At 45.3% G+C, this 19655-nt stretch overlaps 1 protein-coding gene across 3 annotated transcripts in view; it reads right to left on the bottom strand.

Annotated features, from left to right (window-relative positions):
* Positions 1 to 609: 609 nt before the first annotated feature.
* RANBP3L (RAN binding protein 3 like) overlaps positions 610 to 19655 on the bottom strand; it is a 53932-nt gene continuing 34886 nt past the window's right edge. The window contains exons 13-16 of one of the 3 annotated variants that reach the window (XR_015869854.1): positions 8235 to 8377; positions 6547 to 6748; positions 1867 to 2053; positions 610 to 1475 (exon numbers count right to left, since the gene is read on the bottom strand). Coding sequence is in view for 2 of the 3 variants with exons in the window: in XM_088447776.1 (XP_088303902.1) it covers positions 1432 to 1475; positions 6547 to 6748; positions 8235 to 8377 (389 nt within the window). In the remaining variant the exon portion in view is untranslated. Of the gene's footprint in view, positions 1476 to 1866; positions 2054 to 6546; positions 6749 to 8234; positions 8378 to 17545; positions 17654 to 19655 lie in introns of those variants that run through there. The other 2 variants (XM_088447776.1, XM_088447777.1) reach the window with 2 other exon arrangements.

Here is a 19655-nt window from a genome sequence, read left to right as displayed (position 1 = left end):
CTGGTACCAGTGCTACGAATCCTATAAATTGTAATATATTCTTATTTGACATGATATAGTTACAGGTGTAAGGAATAATTTTGTAAAACGGAGAATAATCATTATATAAGATAGGTTATATCTAAAGTAGCTGTAATTCTCGGTTATTAATAACTATATATTAACAATAAATGTTAATTTGTTATGACATAAAACCAGTTGCTACGGAAGTTATTGTTGTGGAATCTGATGATCTGTAACAATAAAATTCAAGCTTTAGCATCCGAGGAACCGTACCCCATAAGTGGTGTCAAAGGTGTTGAAAATATACATATATGTTGAGTCTATTTCCACATACCTATATTACATTGTGTTAGGGCTTTCCCAAGTAGGCCCACACTATATACTGATACTTGGGTGGAGGAAGGTACACCACTTAAAGAGAGGTTAAGGGTGGGTACAGTAGAATATATGGGTGTTAGTAACCTGGTGACCCTTTAGTGGTAGAAGGGGGTTTACATTAGAATTAAATAAAATTGGAAGGGATTGTAGGAAAATAAGTCACGTGAAATTCAGTTTACAAATAAGCAGAATATGTACATGTAGAAGCATGCCAAGCAAACTCTGATAAATAGATGAACTCTTTATTTATATTACACTACCATATAACAACCTTTAATAAAATAGAAATATATATTATTCAACAATTTTAAATACACATTAGATTAGATATTTATATATAGTTTACATTTTAGCCAAAAAATTAGCCCTCAAACCTTCAATTACTCTTAGCCATTGTGACCAAATAATAAATTGTGCCAAATATATTTTAATATATTAACATCACAAAATAAGAAAACATCACAGTTCTTATAAAAAAGTAAACTGGATCTAGCCATCAATATGATGCACAATCCTTGTTTGATGTATCTCTACCCTTTAGAATTCATACGATGCAGGTGCAACAAATTCCTGACATCGGCGCGTGATCACACTTGGCGCCAATTATTGAGAGGAAAATTATATTTAAAAAAAAAAAAAAATTGGGAAGAAACCAGTTGGCAATGGGTATACTCATTTTAGGATCCACTGCACAGTCAGGTAAACTCAAAAGAATTGTTCTCGAGGTATATTTGTAAAGTCCTCCTAATGTACGATCAGTCTCATTGAGTTAATCTGGAAAAACGTACAGGTGTGGTGCAGCAGTATGCAGCTTGCCCACATTTAGACTGCTGTTACTACAATACTTATTGCATATTTATTTTCTTGTTCTCGTTCATGATTTCAGTCCACAGAAAACTTGCATGAAAGTGTTTTCCCGCTCTCCATATTTCCAGTTTGATATTGTCGTTCTGGTAAAAGGTACATGTGGTTAAAGCCGTCCACTACTGCTCTGCTGTGTTACTGTACTAAGACGCAAGGCTGAGAAGTACTTTGAAGGCAGGCTGATTGTCAGGAGTACAGGACAGGCTGTCTCCGGATCCACTGGTGGTGATCTGAAACGGAATTAAGACTTACATTTATTACAGTGTAATTAAATATATGTTAAGTCACGGAGGCAGAGCCTTAATAAATGACAAGTATAGTGGCACATCTATAATGAGTGCAGGGTATGGACTGATACACCTTTCCTCAGCTATACTTGTATTCAATGGTGCAGCTAAACCCGACCTCTATGGGCGCGATCATTGGCATTAATTGAATAGCCTCCCGCCATCTCCCATCGCTTTAGACAGGAGATCAGGAGCACTAGAACAATTGAATACAGTCCTGTGTCTCTTCATTTACTGTAAAACTACAAGTTTTCTAATTACCTACCCCCTACATTACTATTAGGGATCTAGTGATTTTGGTTACAAAAATTCTCTATAACTTATAAATATGAACCTTTTATCTTGTCATTGCTGTTGCAGTGTAGCAACTGACCCTGCAGCCTGTACAGCCACTTGGAGTTTCCTCAGGATGCTCTAGGCAGTGAGATACTTCCTGGTGCTAACGAGCCTGCCTCCTCTGCATGAGGTCATGCACTCAGGGGGACGGGACCGGCATAGGGCGCACTGCCGACCTGGTACAGCTAAAAAGATGTGCATAGTCCTGGTCAACAACAGTTTGTAAAACCATTGCATTTGCATAAGAGGAAATACATGTGTTAGCAGGGTGGAAGTGAGAAAGCAAACAGTTATTTGGGGATTTATGGTAACTATAGTTTAATAGAGAATAGAGATGCATTTTTAAACTGGCTATGGCATTTTGTGAGAAACAAAATGGAGGAAGTGTGTATGTGTGCTCATACAAAAAATTATTCTATATCCATACATCCGCCCAAACACCCTCACACAAACACACACCCTCCCTCACATATCACACATCACATTAAGATACTTGTACACATTACTTTATCAAAGAGTAAAGGAACATCATTTGTATCATGTAATATACTGTTTAATAATGTAATAATAATTACGCACGCAGTCTCACTGCGAAGATATGCTAATGATTGCAATTGCAATGCCGTACGCAGCCTAACATAAGGACGCCCCTTTAACCTTACAAACATCTATAATACTTACCAACGTTAACAATGAGTACCATCGGAGCCTCACGCACACTTGCACAAGGTCTGACCTTACTCAGGAATGGCTAACTTCATCGCATGCAGTGAAAGCCCAAGCTGCGTAGGTCATCGCAATGGATAATTTCTGCACACCCTTGTAACAGCGTTCAAACGCACTGGCGGCCCTGTGTTTCGCCAACCACCCCCCCCTCCCATCACCAACCCCCAAACAGTGCTTCCTGTCAATCACTCTGCAATGGCTCTGCGTAGTCACTGCGATCGCAGTCCCGGTCGCAGTGGCGTGTTCGCGCACTGCAATGCATACACATGTGTAGAATCAGCCGATTGCGTGCGTAATTGCAGTTGCGATCGGTAATGAATCAGGCCCTCAGTGCTAAAGCAGAGAATAGTATAGCCCTTATCATACCCATACTTATACAAGTCAGAAACGTTACAGTGACGCAAGTGCTGCGGATTGATGTAAAAAAATGTAACCACAAAAGATACATTTGGACAAAAAACAGATAAAACATTACAATGAAAAAGGGGCCCGACTGTTAAGGGGCCTATCTATTATCTTTTGTCTTTCATCTTTTAGAAAAACATCTGCTATCTATTGAAAATTTCTGTGGCTGTGCTGAACGATATCTGTCATGTACATGACGGATTTCGGCAAAAGACGAACGATGAACGATATCGCATGACATCATTCAGGGAGTGGATTTTTTTCTCTGTAGCGCTCTGTAACTGCTGCTATTATCTTTCATCGTTTGTTGTTTACCGCATATAAACTGCCAGATATTTCTAATATCTGTCAGCGATATGCGATAATTGACCAACATGTTGGAGAGATGAAAGATTCAATTTATCGGCCGTGGGAGTGCGCATCTGTGATCGTTCAGGGCCTATCCATAGCAGATAAATTGAACGCTATATCGTTCTATTGTTCAATTTATCTGCTAATGGATAGGCCCCTTTACGCATTTATTATGCTTTGAGGCTGTGCGACAGCCAGTGGCACAGAGTATTATGTCTGGTGGATGGAAGAATAGATTCAACTTAATATCAACAATGCCTAGAATCTACTTTCAGAGAGTTAGTGAGGAAATTGAATTAGATTCTAGGCATTGTTGATATTAAGTTGAATCCAAACATACACAAAAATTAAGCAACATGAAAGGTTTTGGAATGACCATCACAGTATTATGCAAGATATTTGGGGACATCGGAAACATGCAATGATGTAAGAAGACTTAGGGCCTGATTCAGAGCCGCTCGTAAGCGGCCGCTCGTTCGCTCCGAGCGATGTTTGCACAACTGCGCATGCGTATGGGTTGTAATACGCATGCGCCAACCAGTCATTGCAGTCGGAAATTGTGTGCTCGCAAAATAGCGAATGCCTGCTAATTTGAGTGACAGGATGAGGCGTTTGTGGGTGGTAACAGGGGAAGGTGCTTGAAAACGGGGAGTGGAGATCCGAACGCACGCTGCCAAATGGTCAAAACGGGCGTTTTAAGGGTGTGCATAATTAACAAAGCAGCGTCATCGACCACGTCACTTGGTTGTCTTTTAGCCTGAACTGCTCGCATGATTGCGGTAGGAAAATCCAACCACAAGCACTGCGAGCAGTTCATACGCCTTTCGATGTACTCGATTAATCTAATAAATAGCGGAGATGACGTAGGATGCGAGCGGCCAGGGGGCGTTTTTTTAAAAATAGCGAGCACATGTTTCGTTCGCTCGTTCAGACATAGAGGCCTCAACAGACCGCAAAGAGCGAGCACTCTATTTAAATATCCAGCCCCTTTTTCTGAACAAGCGAGCGCAAATAGCGTCCGGCTCTGAATCAGGCCCTTAAGACTCTTCCTGAGCTAGAAGAGTACCGCGAGGAGGAGCGGGAATAAAATCCTAAAGCAAAACTAGAAAGACACAGGGCCTGATTCAGACCCGCTCGCGAGCGCAGGTCGATGGTGGCCCAGTGCGCATGCATGGTGGCCCAGTGCGCATCCGTCGTGTGCATGCGTGAGACCCGGATAGGGACGGGCAAGCCGTCACTCCGGGTCTCGTACCAAAGGGGGCGTGCTGTCGATGTTGAGTAACAGCACGCCCCCTTTGGCGGGCCGGCCGGGGGAGTGGCTGCCCAGACCGTCTGGGGCCGGCCCCACTGACATCACAAGAGATGTCAGTGGGAGTGCTTTCGGCTCTGTTTGAGCCGAAAGCACTCTAGGGCTTGCGTAAATGAGACCCTACCACAAGGGTCTCGTCGCAAGCCCGATGGTCAAGACCATCGCGACCATCTTCCTGGCCGCTCGCTATAGCAGTAGGTGGTCACCCACAGCTATGCGAGCGACCAGGAGGCCGCTCTAAAAAAACAGAAGGCCGGCCCTGATTCAGAGCGAGCGCTCTGTCAGAGCGTCCGGCTCTGAATCAGGCCCACAGTGCCAAACTTTTTGTACAAGCCACAACAAAGTTTTATCACATCTGCGTAATACAGGGCTCGACAAAACCCGGGGGCCAAGTCGCCATGGAGACCAGATTTGGTTGCCTGGCGACCAGATTTTCAGCAGCCCCCGGGCCCGGTAGTGCAGACCGCAAGCACGGTCCACACTACAGAGTAACAAACACACAGCCGCCAGCGGCAGCCGATGAGTCTTTCCCATATAACTCCACGGAGTGAGCCGGCTGGAGCACACTCAAGAGCTCCGCCTTTCGGCTCACCCCACAGCAGGTTGGGAGAGACGTCATGATATCTCTCCCATAGTGCAGAGCGGCCAGGAGGAGCAGACAGCGGAGGTCGTCGGCAGGAGTGTGGATCAGGTAAGTTGCGTTTTCTAATTTTTTTTTAAGGGGCACTGCATGGGGGGGGGGGGGTGGCTGCTTGTGGGGGCACTGCATAGTTTGGGTGGCCGCTACTGTGGGGGCACTGCATAGGTGGGGGTGGCCGCTACTGAGGCAATGTACAGGGTGGGACCGCTACTAGGGGCAATGCATAGTGGAGACTACCACTGGGGTCACTGCATAAGGGGGACTGCTATTGGGGGTACTACTACTAGGGGCAATGCATAGTGGGGACTACTACTGGGGTCACTGCATAAGGGGGACTACTGTTGGGGGGACTACTACTGTGGGCAATGCATAGGGGGGACCACTTCTGGGGGAACTGATTAAAGGGGCACTACATAAGGGTACCACTACTGGTGGCACTGCATAGAGGGGGTGGCCGCTACTGGGGGCACTGTATAAAGAAGGGGGGGGTGTTACTAGGGCACTGTATAGGGGGGTGCTACTAAGGGCAATGCATAGTGTGGACTACTACTGGGGGCACTACATAAGGGTGCCCAAAGCATATTCTTGCATCTGGGCCCACCACTTTCTAGTTCGGCCACTGCCGGCGGTAGCTTTGCTTGCCCGGGGTTTTTTGGCTGCGGAGGGATGGTCTTTCTGGGGGTTGGTTGCCTGGAGAGGCGGGTTAGCTGCTCAATAATGTGGCTGTGGGAGGGTGGTTTACCTGGGGTACCCCATCAGTGGTATGGCCATGGGAGTTTGTTGCCTGGGGCGTAAGTGCTCAGTAATGCTGCCCTGGGGAAAGGGGGGTCTGGCTCCTACACTTTCATCCTGGCTCCTAGGTTTTACAAAAATTTGTCAAGCCCTGGCGTAATATATAGTGTTGTCACACTATACCAGTGGTCTAACATCATACTTCTTTTTACTTTGAGTGAGACATACAATTGTACAAGAGGAGTCTAACTTTAAGGATAAAACCTAAAACCTATATTACCGACCCCACTTTCCCTACCTTCTATCAAGGGCTCACACGGTACAACACTGAAGTTTGTCAACCAACAAAGCCTCGGTTGTGAATCACTTCCCATTCTATCTTAACCTGGAGGAAAAGTGCCTGCAAGTGTCTTTGTTTCTGGTCCTATAGACATCCAGTTGCTTTTCTCCAATGACTGCTCGTGCCTAGTACAGTGAGTGGCTCTAGTGTCAGTCATCTTTCTATCATATCTTACCAGAGATCTTGCTGGGATAGAGCAGCATTTCATCATCTTCCTCATCTTCCTCATCTTCACTGTTCAGCAGCTGTAAGTGTGATTCTGCCTCAGCTTCAGTGCTCGGGCCGCTCTGCTCTCGCTTCGGTGCCCTGTATGTTCTCAGCGCAGTAAGCCGATGATGGATGGCTGCATACAGCCTGCCGGCATCCTTTACACTCGCCTGTTAAATAGAAGGTGATGTAAGGAAAATCCAAGTTCTCATGCAGTTCTCAGATAAGTGCCATTAAGACTCATTAATCCTGAGTACCAGGAAGCAAGACTGCAGTCATGGCCCAATTTTCCATCAAGTAATCCGGCATACAGGCCAGTATCAAGTTGAAGCCATGGTAAGACTGCATATTCCTGTGCCACTGTACACACGCATTGATAAAATACAGGACAGAGGGGTCTATTTACTAAACCTTGGATGGGGATAAAGTGAACGGAGATAAAGTACCAACTAACCAGCTCCTAACTGTCATTTTTCAAACAGCCTGTGACATGACAGTTAGCTGATTGGCTGATACTTTATCTCCATCCAAGGCTTAGTAAATAGACCCCTAAATCATCTAATGATGCTTGTTTGCATTAGCCGAGTGGGGAAAGGGGGGCACACAGCAGAAGAGAGGGGAGCAGACTGGAGGTGACTCTGCATACACCGGGTCACTTTACTAATGTAGAATTAGAATACATTGGGCCTGATTCACTACAGATCGCTATTGCAGCTGAGATTACGCAAGCAGGTCTGCTGCGAAAATATGCTGATGACTGCAATCGCAAAGCCAGCATAGAGACACCCACTACCACTTTCTCACATCCGTAATACCTTGCAGTCCTGCATATACATCGGGAACATCGAGTAACATCGGCCCCATACGCACAATTACAGCAGCCCTGACCATACTCAGAAACTGCTAACCTCGTCACACGCAGTGAGTACACACGCTGCATATGCCGTCACAGTGGCTAATTTATGCACGCCCATGTAACGGCATTCAAATGGACAGGCACGCCTGCGTTTCTTCGACCACTCCCCTGTCACCGCCCCCAAACGCTAACGCCACGTCCCTCCATCTGCGATGACTTTGGACCGTGGCCCCTCGCGCAGTTACAATCGAAATGCTAACTCGCGCACAGCGGGGCATGCGCAATACGCACCATCGACAGATCTGCGTACGCTGTTGCGATCCGTGATTAATCGGGCCCACTGTTTCCATATTCTTTCCAATTATAACTCAGCCTTGAGTAAATAGTTCCCTACACCAGAGGTTCCCAGACTCCACCATTACAGTCCAGGTTTTAAGGATATCCATGCTCGAGTCCAGATTGTTAAATCAAATTGACTGAGGTACTAATTAAGTCACCTGTGTTCAAGCATGAATATCCTTAAAACGTGGACTGTAATGGCGGAGTCTGGGAACCAATGCTCTACACAATTGTAGTCACATAATCATGGCTTCTAAAATGACTTTGGTGTAGATTAAATTAGGTGCGGGTTGCATAATGCGGTCTCTTCTACAGAGGGTGTGAACAGAATTTAGCGTTAACTCCTGCCTTGGGGCTGCTGGGGGAGTTGATCGCAGGCATCTAATTGAATAGCTCCAGGCGCTTTACCCAGGAGAAGAATTAGATTTATTGAAGTACATAAAATCCTGATTTGCTCTCACCTGCAGAAGAAATATTTTGACACGATTGTCAGCCAGGTCCGTGGCAGTGATGCGCAAACTCCTCCTGTTGGCTCTCTCTAGTTTCATTTCATCAAAGATTTGGCTGTTCAAGATGAGTTTCAGATTTCCGAGGTTTCGCATCACTACAACAAAACAGCATATAGGGCTGTGCTCAGTTTTTTTTTATATATACAAAAAGTTTGACAAAAAGTACCAAATCTAGTCTAAGTACAGACGCAAGCTGTTTATTAGCATCAAGTCAATGCAAATGACTGATTATTAATGTCAGAGACTGCGATATGTTGTCTTGTTATTATAAACGTGTAATTATCTATAACCCGAGCTGTACCAAAAGCCACATTCAGGATTTAAAAAGATGATTAACCCTAAAATACAAGTTACTGGACATAAAAGAGGGCATTCATGGCAGCAAAACGCACATTTGCTATGTAGTTTAAGATGCAAAACTCTCTAACATAAGCCACTGCTGATTTTATATATATATATATATATATATATATATATATATATATACACACACACACACACACACACACACACACACACACACACACACACACACACACACACACACACACACACACACACACACACACACACACACACAGCAATTCTGCCTGTAGCTCTTTTATATAAAATGAACTTGTGTTTTAGGCTCTTAACTAAACTGTGTACATTTGTTGTTTATATGTATGATAACAAAAACTGCTAACCATTTGCCCGGGAGAGGGGACTTTGGGCCGGATTCAGAGCCGGACGCTATTTGCGCTCGCTCGTTCAGAAAAAGGGGCCAGCTATTTAAATTGAGCGCTCGCTCTTTGCGGTCTGTTGATGCCTCTATGTCTGAGCGAGCGAGCGAACGAAACATGCGCTCGCTATTTTGTAAAGACGCCCCCTGGCCGCTTGCATCATACACCATCTCCGCTATTTATTAGATTAATCGAGTACATCGAAAGGCATCTGAACTGCTCGCAGTGCTTGTGGTAGGTTTATCCTACCGCAATCATGCGAACAGTTCAGACTAAGAAACAACCAAGTGATCGATGACGCTGCTTTGTTAATTATGCACACCCTTAAAACGCCCGTTTTGACCGTTTGGCACGCCTGCGTTCGGATCACCACTCCCCGTTTTCAAGCACCTTCCCCTGTTACCACCCACAAACGCCTCATCCTGTCACTCAAATTAGCAGGCACTCGCTATTTAGCAAGCGCTCGATTTCCGATCGCACTGACTGGTTGGCGCATGCGCATTACGACCCATACGCATGCGCAGATGTGCGAACATCGCTCGGAGCGAACGAGCGGCCGCTTACGAGCGGCTCTGAATCAGGCCCTTTGTGTGGCAAGTGGTACTCTCTCCAGGCCAGCAGAATTGGGAGACATGCAGGAAAACTGCCCGGGAGAGAGTAATAGCAATTTACAATAACATGCAATCAGAAATGAACAGTCTTCTAAAGTTATGAAAACCTGATAGGAGCACAGATGTAATTATTGTGTTTTAGCTGAAGTGTTCTGTAGCATGTCTAGGCTATTACAGAAGTGTGCAGAAGCCAATTCATTCATGTGGTTTTCCCCTAAAAGTACAAAAGTTGGGTTATAACCAATAGGGGAATCCTGGATGTTTTCTGCTTCATGCCTCCCCCACTCAATTTCCCTTTCCTTCATTAGTAGAGTTTTGTATTTAATTTTAGTGTTATATCAGTGAATATGCAGAATCACAGCAATGTCATAGTATATTGTTTTCATTTATTTTTTATTATACAAATAGTGGTCTCTACCAATTTGATGCAAAAAGAAAAAAACTAAATAGGAGGAGTGTGGTAATGCAGCTGATTGGCTAGCAATGGCGCACTTGTCCAACTAGTGGAGCTTCTACACAACACCCCGACACAGTTAGGAATTGTCACCGTGGTTACAGATACGCAGCCTACGCAGTAACAGAGGGGTTCTCCCGGTACAGACCCTTATGTGCATGCTAGACAGAAGGGAATACCACCTAAATGGAGTTACTCGAAGCTGGACATGTTCAACCCGCTTAAACCGTTATACTAAAATCCCAAATTGCATGCACAGTCCATAAAATAATCTGCACCTGTCCTCATACAACTTAGATCCATACTGTATATGAAGATAAAGCTTTTAAAAATATAGATTTCTTTTTTTTCCCAATAAATGAAACAGGAAGTCTTGAACAGATCATATGGTCTGAGAACCACAAAATCACATTTAATACATATGAAAGTTAAGAGTCACTTTACACGATTCTCTGGATCACTGACTTAGAAACTGCTAATAATGGGCTGATATAAGTGTTTATGTATGCCAGGCCAGTGTCCCTGGTAAAACGTATACTGCAACAGTACTGAGTAACTATAGATCATATACTGTAACAGGAACATTACAAACGTAATAGTTTCCCTAGGAGGAAAATAGGCTGGGGAACACTGGACAATGGGATTGTAGGTTGGGGCTGGAGATGGCACTTAAATTAAACTGTAGCTTTAAAACCTATGCTCCTCCCCCCTGCAATCCCACAATTCCAGTAGTTCTTTAAAAGAGTCCGGAGAGGAGTGAAACTGTTTAGAACAACCAAACAATCCAGTAGGGAAAAGACTGGTCAAGAACCAAACACCTCGCACGACTGAGCGTGAGGGAGGGATCGCAGTGTTCTCCAGTCTGCTTAAGAGAAAAGGATTCAACGGTAAATTGACCAAAAATCCTATTTTCTCTTGCAGCAAGGCTGGGGAACACTGGACCATGGGACGTTCAAAAGCTGCCCTTAGGGGAGGGAATGCTCAGGCAGCCTGACCGGAAAACTGGGTGCCACCAGAGGCAAAAAACCCGAAACGTAGAAAAAAAATTATCAAACATGTGGACAGGGGACCAGATAGCCGCAAGTCAGACCTCTGCTGCTGAAGCCCCACGTCACGCTGCCCACAAGATCGCCGCCGCCCTAGTGGAAGGCGTTGACACCTAGTCTGGTGACGGTCACCCCGCACCAGAAGAGGCATGAGTGATGATGAGCAGATCCAACGAGCAAGGGTCTGCTGAGTAGCCGGCCAACCATGTTCACGCATGTCTCAAAGAACAGTGTGGCGTACCAAGGAAGACATATCCCATGAAAACTGCAGAGCTCAGCACCAATAGCAGAGCCAGAGCATCCCAGATCTTGAAAATCGCCAAAGGAGGAAGCACCGGAAGGACAAGATCCTGGTGTAAGTACGAGGCCGAAACAAGTGTCGGCTGGAACGAAAAACTTGTACGGAGAACCACACAATCTCAATAGAAGACAAGAAAAAGTGGCTTGCAAACCCTAAATACGGAACTATGCAGAAGGAAGGCAATAGTCATAAGGAAGACCAGCTTTCAAGGGACTAACTGAAGATTCACTGAATGCAACAACTCCTATGGAGCCTATATGAGAGCCTGATAGGACGAGATGAAGATTCCACGGCTCCACATGCTGGCAAAGTGGTGGCTGAAGATGTAGCCCCACCTTGTAAAAACTGTTTGGATCTTCAGAAGAAAAGCCAAAAGGCACTGGAAAGAACATGACAGGGCCGAAGCCTGTATAGTCACAAAACGAAGTTGTCAATTGGCCTCCACAACCCACCAAGAGGAAGGCAAAGAAAACATGAGGCGCGAAATCTGGTAATGGTTACACCTCCAGAGGTAAAATCTCCATCACGGAGGTAAGATGGAAACAGTGTCTAGGCGTGCAGCATTGTAACAACCACCGAGAGATAAAAACAAAATCATTCAGCTTTCCAATGCTTGGTCATAAAAGCCAGGTCGTGGAAACCAACCGAGGAAGGTCCCTATGCTGAACAAAACGGACCTTGTTACCACAGGTCTGGTCGAAGTGGAAGACGCTACCTGGGACCTATCGACCTTATGCGAATATCCCCGTACCATGACCAGCGTAGCCAGTCTGGAGGCAGTAGGAGTACCCCCACTCTGGAAGCCTCCACACATCTGGAAGCCCGAGGGAACAGTGGGGTCAGCGAAATGGATGCTCTAGATAAAATTTCCACAAAACAGTCAAGGCATCCACTGCAGAAGCCAGCGGATACCTGGATCACATACAAAACTGTGGAGCCTCGAAAACGTATCAAAGGCCCTGAGTAACCGAGACGAGAGGAAAGTCGAGCAACCCTTTCCAGTTTGGAGAATTACCCACAGGGACTTCAGTCAGTAGAAACTGGTTCATGGTATGGTCCTGAAGTGGAGACCTACATGCCCCACAATTGCATGTTCCACAAGGTCGACGGATGAAACACCGGCCAAACCTTTCACCAAAATTGGTAGGGTGCATTCAATGTCCACCGCCAGAAAACACAGCTGGAGAGAGGTGTCAGAGGCCACCCCCAGAACTGAAGGCGCAGACAAGGAAACCAGAGAGGTTTTGCAAATCAGGTTAGAGCCTTGATCCAAAAGTACTTAAAACACGCGACCTAGTGGTCTATTTACTAAGTAGTGTTAGGAGACAAAGGGCCTGATTCAGAGTTGGGAATAGAGTGAGATATCTCTCTCAACTGTGAACCTGAACAATCCATATTGTAATCCAAGGGGTGTAAATACATACATTTTTTAACATGTTGGGTAAATACTGGCTAATTTTGCATGTAGCCCACAAATACTGCACAGCTTTATTATTACTCTACAATTTAGATGTCAGTTTGGAAACACTCCTCCCAAATCTAAATCACTCTGCACATATTAAATCTGCCCCACCTGCAGTGCAGCATGGTTTCACCAAGATGATCTGTTGAGAGAGATATCTCACTCTATTCCCAAGTCTGAATCAGGCCCAAAGTGAAATGAGATAAGGTACCAGCCAATCCGCTCCTAACTGCCATGTCACAGACTGTGTTTGAAAAATGACAGTTGGGAGCTGAGTGGCTGGTACCTTATCTTCTTTCACTTTGTCTCCTAACACTGCTTAGTAAATAGACCCCCTAGGAAGGTTGATAACTGTGAAGCCGAGGTATCTTTCACAAGCAGAACCTCCGAAGAGGGACTAACTATGAATCTGGGCGTTTTTTTTTTTTTTTACTTTCGGCCGCTCGCAAAGCTGTGGGTGACCACACACAACTTCTGCGAGCGGGCTGGAGACCGTCGCGATTATCACAACCATCGGGCTTGCGACGAGACCCTGGGGTAGGGTCTAGCTGCCGCAAGCCCGAGTGGACTTCCTGCTCTAATAGAGCAGAAAGTCCACTAATTACATCACTAGTCTCTGAATCGGGCCCTATGCGCGGCAGCACTGACTGTATAGTGTTGCAAACGCATAGAGCCGAGGCTCCACTGAATGGCATAGCCTGGAATAGTAGATTACCCACTGAAATATAATGACCTGCCCAAAACGGAACCTGAAGACACGCGTTCCAAACGTCTAGTGAGGAGTTGTGGGCTTCCGCGCTGTGGATTCCTGATCAGAGGGAGTTCATGTGAATTGAACTACCCACCCCCTGGGGCTCAAAGTACGAAGAGACAAGAACGGCCAGAATGAGCCGTTCGGTATTCGGACTAGGAAGAAGATAGAACCCCAGTTTTCGTACCCGCTATGGAACTGGAGCATAAACATGCCGGCTGAGAGGAGTGGAATGACAGCATGGGTCAAAGCCATCGTGGTCATCGCCTCCCGGGGAAGAGTGATGTCGAACAAAACAACGCCTTGTAGGCGGACCTCTGAAGTCCACAATGGAACCATTTGCAAATGATGCCTTGCACCCTGCGGTCTGAAGACCTCACTGAAAGGTCTCTGAACTGGAGCAACCGTCCTACTACTTGCCAGTGAACTGGGTAGAGAGAGAGAGCTACACACTGGTAGGTGTTAGGGTTTTTATTTTTTTTGTTAGTTTTTTTTTAGCCTTGGTCCTTGCAACGTGGAGTGGTCCTAGAAAAAAACAAACTACCCCCCCCCGGAAACTGAACCCCTGCCGGGGACGAATCGGCTTGTGGGAGACTGACCTCTAAAAGGACACCCCACCACGAAAAAGAAAAGCAAAAACCTGGAAATGGGGACTCCGTTGTTAGGGAAAGCCACTGGCAGATAAGTGCTTTACTGACTGGTGGGGAATAATAGAATCCAGGACTGGTTGAAAGAGAACGGCCTCACAAAACCAAAGATTATGTACGGAACAACTCAGCATTGAATGCGTAGTCGCAGCAGAGAGCGAAAAGGCTACATCGAGCCAACATGGCCATGCCGAAACTGGAAAGGTCACCCGAGCACCGTCGTGCTCGGCCCCTCACACAGGTTCAGCTTGCTAAACTGTCCCTCCAATTCAAGAAGGGAATCCCTGAGCGCATGACTCTGAAGCCCTGTGACGAAATGTCAGCTGAAAGCGCCATAGCTGAAGTTACCCTGACGAGGCTTGCAAAGGTCAGTAAATGACCCCAAAGCCTATGATAACAGACTTGAGACAACTCGTCAAGCTTTATCCGGCAGCACCCTAAAGGACAGCGATCGCCCTGTGATGTAATCCCATATGGACACATAAGCCGTTTGAAACAAAATGTGCAAGGAACAGACACCTTGTTAGTCGGCGTCCTGCATTTTTTTCTGAGTTTCTCAATAACAAACTTTTGGCTTAGGGGTGCCGTGAAAACAATACTGATACACTAGGGCACTGCAATTCCAAAAAGTTTGGGTACCACTGACCTAGACCCTTAGTACAATGGTCCCTCAGATGCCAGATACCTAAAACCAGAGCTTTCTACACATCTGCTGTACAGCGGATGCACCTCTAGTAGTTTGTGGCACGTCTGTCTTATCGAATGAGGCTGACTGTGGTTTGCGACATGCTAATATTTTCACACTATTAGCATTGTCTAGATTTACGTAGAGCTGCAGGGAGTGAAAACATCGGAATGTACAAACATTAGATAAGAAACTAGGGGGAGAACAGTAAGATATCAGCCCAAGGACAAGAGTGGCTGATTATCTTTGTATGCGGTTGAATAGAGAATGGTGGTTTGTATTTTTTTTTTGGCTTTCCTCCCATATTGTGATCCTAGTTTCTGTAGTAACAGCAGCTGGAGAAGGTGGACGATAAGCAGGAGCATTCCTGTCTCCCTATATCCAGGGTGGAGAACCTTTTTTCTGCTGAGGGCCATTTTGATATATATAACATCATTCACGGCCCCGTTGAAGGCCCCGCTCCCTCCATGTGATGTCACATGGGGCGGGGCCACAATCGCCAGTGATTACAGCAATGCCCGGAGCATCCACAGGATGCACCGGGGAGCTGTAAGGGCAGCGGGGTGACCGTCAAAAAGGTCTTAAGGAGGTGGCACTGCTGCATAGTTTCTGGCCGCAGGGTGCCATTTTGGGCAACCTGCTAGCCAGATGAGGCTAGCAGAAAAAAGCTCAGAGGGCCAGACCTAATGACTCCGAGGGCCTTATACGGCCTACGGTCCTGAGGTTCCCCATCCCTGCCCTATATCATGGCCTCTGTACACCAGCTTATAATTGTGGTAAATGCAGCAAACACATTAAAAGCAGGAACATTTATTCTCCTGTGATATTGAATCATTGCAGATGAGACTGGAGCATCAACCAAAGAGCTTCAATTCTAAACAGAAATTACTAACAATAATTTTGGCAGCCCTTTAGTATTTCATGGTGCTTTAAGGGCTATGTATTGATATAGGTGGATATGGATCACACTTTCAAGAGAGATAAAAGTGTAGAAGTTGAACATAGCAACAAGCTTCTGTCATTTATTTAACACAGACAATTAAATGACAATTAGAAGCGGATTGGCGCTATGGGTAACTTCTCCACTCTCAAAGTAATGAAATATCTCCCTCACAATAAGGTCTATTAATGAATGCAAGGTATATTTCATGCCAACTGATTAAAATCTAAGGTATGCCAGGTACTAATTCTATGAACACAGTAATGCATGCACATTTTAGTAAATGAGACTATGACCCAAATGTAATAGGCTACGATATGTTGGTCCCAATGATAAATTTAAAGCATCTATTAGTTTTAAGGCAAGACCAGGTTGTTTTTGCCTTAAAACTAATTGCTGCTTTAAATCTAGCGGCTATAGTGCCAGAACCGCTCCTGGACCAGAGCCTGATATATTTGGGCCTATAAAGGTAATTTACAATAATAAAAAGGTGTCTCTTGCACCTAACTATGCTCCATTGTAAGTTCCCTGCTCAGAAATTTCACAGACCACCCAAAAAAAAAAAAATCTGGAAATATAATATTTCAAATGTAAGAGAATGCTGGCATTGACACATCCCCCATTGTAGGCAGTTTGGGGTCTATTTACTATTTATCTCCATCCAAGGCTTAGTAAATAGACCCCAAATAACATAATGGAAAACAGAACAAAGACAATACAATAAAGAAACAGTGACTGGTTCCGTTATCCATTCAGCTTGGATAACAGTTGCTAATGCATATGCAATCGGTCGATTTCTGCGTACTGCGCATGCGCGAATTCAACATTGCGAATGCAAAGACACCACGGACTCCACACAGGGCATTAGCAGATTGATTGACAGGCAGAGAGCGTTTGTGGGTGGTGACGGTCGGTCGTGGTCATACAGGCGTACCTGTGCGTTTGAACGCCGTTGCATGGGCGTGCATAAATTAGCCTGAGCTTTCCACGTGACCTGGAAAGTTAGCAATTTGTGAGTAAGGTCGGACCTGCCGCAATGCTGGGTGTGGGTTCGAAGTCTTTCGATGTGTCCGATGTTTGGCCTGGTTTGGGCGGTGTTATGAATGTGAGCGTGGACAGAGGGCATGTGTGTGTTAGCCGTGCGACGGCAGCATTTGCATATACTCACCTAAGACCTGCCTACAGAATTGCACACAAGTTAGCAACTGCGATCCAAGCTGAATCAGACACTAAGTCATTTCTGTTCTTACTATTTCCCTGTTCTTCCTAATCTTTTCTGCTCTTATTTATACCTCGTCATGGGCGAGATTACATCATTGGTACACCCAGTGGAGCTCTAAATCAAACCAATACAGAATAATTAGATTCACGAGTTATATATGTGTTTTTTTCTCCTCCTGGGACACTTAGGCATAAACCTAGTGTGCCCATTAATGAATGCTGCCCTTTAATCCCTGTGGAAATTTTAAACCCCCCCCACTGTTTATTTTACTACCGCAAGACCAGTAGGAGAAGCCAAAAACGTAAATACGGGAAGTACAATAAAGTTTCAATATTTCAAAATGGGGCCTGGTGTGCAAAGCCTCGCTTTCCCCTCTCAATTCTAATTGTCCTGTGTGTGCCAAAACAAAAAATGCCTTTTACCTCTCCCTTGGGCTGTCACCTTTTCCTGCTACCTGGCAGGAGTTTTCTGCTGCCAGTGGCCCACACTTCCCCACCATGCTGAGTCGGTAAGTCTGGTACAGCAAGTCACTGGGTAGAAAAAGCCGACATAGTATTTAAAGCAGCAGGAAAAATATTTTGGAGGTGTTTTTGGAATCAGCATCCTTTACAAAAAAAAAATGTTTGGGTTACCCATGGTAAATGGCCAAACTACCGTGAAGTGGTGTGATAATTTGGTTCCTGTCCATGATAATCTTATGACATTTCATGTAAAGGATGTAACCAAGGAAAGTTCTAAGTGTGTACTGTTATTTTATTCACTTAGGACTGTGCATCAGTTGTTTGAATGCATTTGGGAAAGTTTAAGGCGAATTGAAATGTGAAATGAAAAATGGTTACAGTGATTATATATATCAATATAGGGCTATAAATAGTCTTAACCTTCAGGGTGGCAGTTAGAAAACAAGTGGTCATGGCTACTAAACACAGCTTAAGTAAAAAAAAGTTTTGGAGACACCAAAATTGGGCAATATTTTCACAGCAGAAACCTAGGTGCCAAGGGAACAATCTGCAATTCTATCATTTTAATTTTATAAACTTGTGGAAGTAATTATAACCCATAGCGAACAATAAGATATCATATTTCATTACTCTAACTACAATAGACTATAGTAAGTAGCTATCAGATTGGCTGTGGGGCAGAACACATAAAAAGCTCCTAACATAATTATTAAAATAAGTCTTTTTGGTATATGAATACTTTTTAACCTTTAGCAATTGTATGTTGTACAAGCAAGGTTTCTGCCGTGATTCAACACTTTCAACATTTCAGGACAATTAAAAACAGTAACATTGATTAACCAGTGGTTACCGTCGTCCTCTATAGTAGCTATGTGGCTATGATGTCGCCTAAAATAGTTTTACAGTGGGACTGCTAGATGCATATCATGTGACCTGATATTATAATGTAGCGTCCACTCAAAATAGAACATACTTTCTGGCAGACTGTAAGATGGCTGCTGTGTGGATGCCATTGCAGCCAATACTACTGGGCTTTACTACTGGGTTTTACATGCAAAGGGTTCTTATAAGGGAATCGGTATGTAATGCCGGCCCCTGAATAGCCACCGGATCATAAACTGACACCAGACCGAAGTAACCTAACCCTCCCCCTACCCTCCCCTCCCTTAGTGGTGCCTAACCCTAACTTCCCCCCCACCCTAGTGCCTAAACCTAACCTCCCCCCTTTAGTACCTAACCTTAACCCCCCTCCCCGCACCCTAAACCTAACCCTCCTGGGGGGTGCCTAGTCCTAACTCCCCCTATTGGCGCCTAACCCTAACCTCCCTTTCCCTACCCTAACCCTCTCTTAGTAGTGCCTAACCCTAACCTCCCTCCATTAGTGCCTAACCCTAACCCCCCATCCCCTAAACCCTAACCCTCTTGGGGGGGTGCCTAGCCCTAACTCCCCCTAGTGGTGCCTAACCCTAACCTCCCTTTCCCTACCCTAATCCTCCCCGTGGTGGGGGGGTGCCTAACCATAAGTCCTCCCCGAGGTCCCTAAACCTAACCCTCCCCTCCTGCGGCTAGAAGCTAAGACACCCGGTTTACCCTCGTTCGGTATGCCGGGTGTCGGGGTTTCGACGCCTATTTTTAGTCCCATGTCGAGCTTGCAGTGTCACTATATCGGCGCGCGGGATAGAGCCCGTCGGTATGCAGACTGCGCCCCCTTATAAGTGTATGTTTTCCCTATAGGGACTCTATTTTCCCATAAGTTAGACTCCTGGTATAACCACATTAGGTAGACCGCTGGGCATAGGTTCCTATAACGCTCAAGACTTCGTGGCCTGAGCGATCTTTAGGTCTCATGGATGAAATGGTTTTGAATCTCTGAATGAGATACTGCACCGCAGGTGCACCATTTACGACGTAGCCTGCATACAAGAAATCACTGTTTCACTGTAAGAGTGTGCTTCCCTATACTTATAAGGCGCACTGTTGGGGAGATGTATCAAAACTTGGAGAGAGATGAAGTAGCAACCAGTCACATTCTAATGGTGTATGCACACAGTCAGATCTGTCACATGAACGA

This window comes from Taudactylus pleione, unplaced genomic scaffold (genome assembly GCF_031769625.1).
Source record: "Taudactylus pleione unplaced genomic scaffold, aTauple2 ptg000438l, whole genome shotgun sequence".
NCBI classification, from domain to species: domain Eukaryota; kingdom Metazoa; phylum Chordata; class Amphibia; order Anura; family Myobatrachidae; genus Taudactylus; species Taudactylus pleione.
The sequence above is the reverse complement of the archived record's forward strand: the minus strand, read 5'-3'. Positions and strand labels throughout refer to the sequence as shown.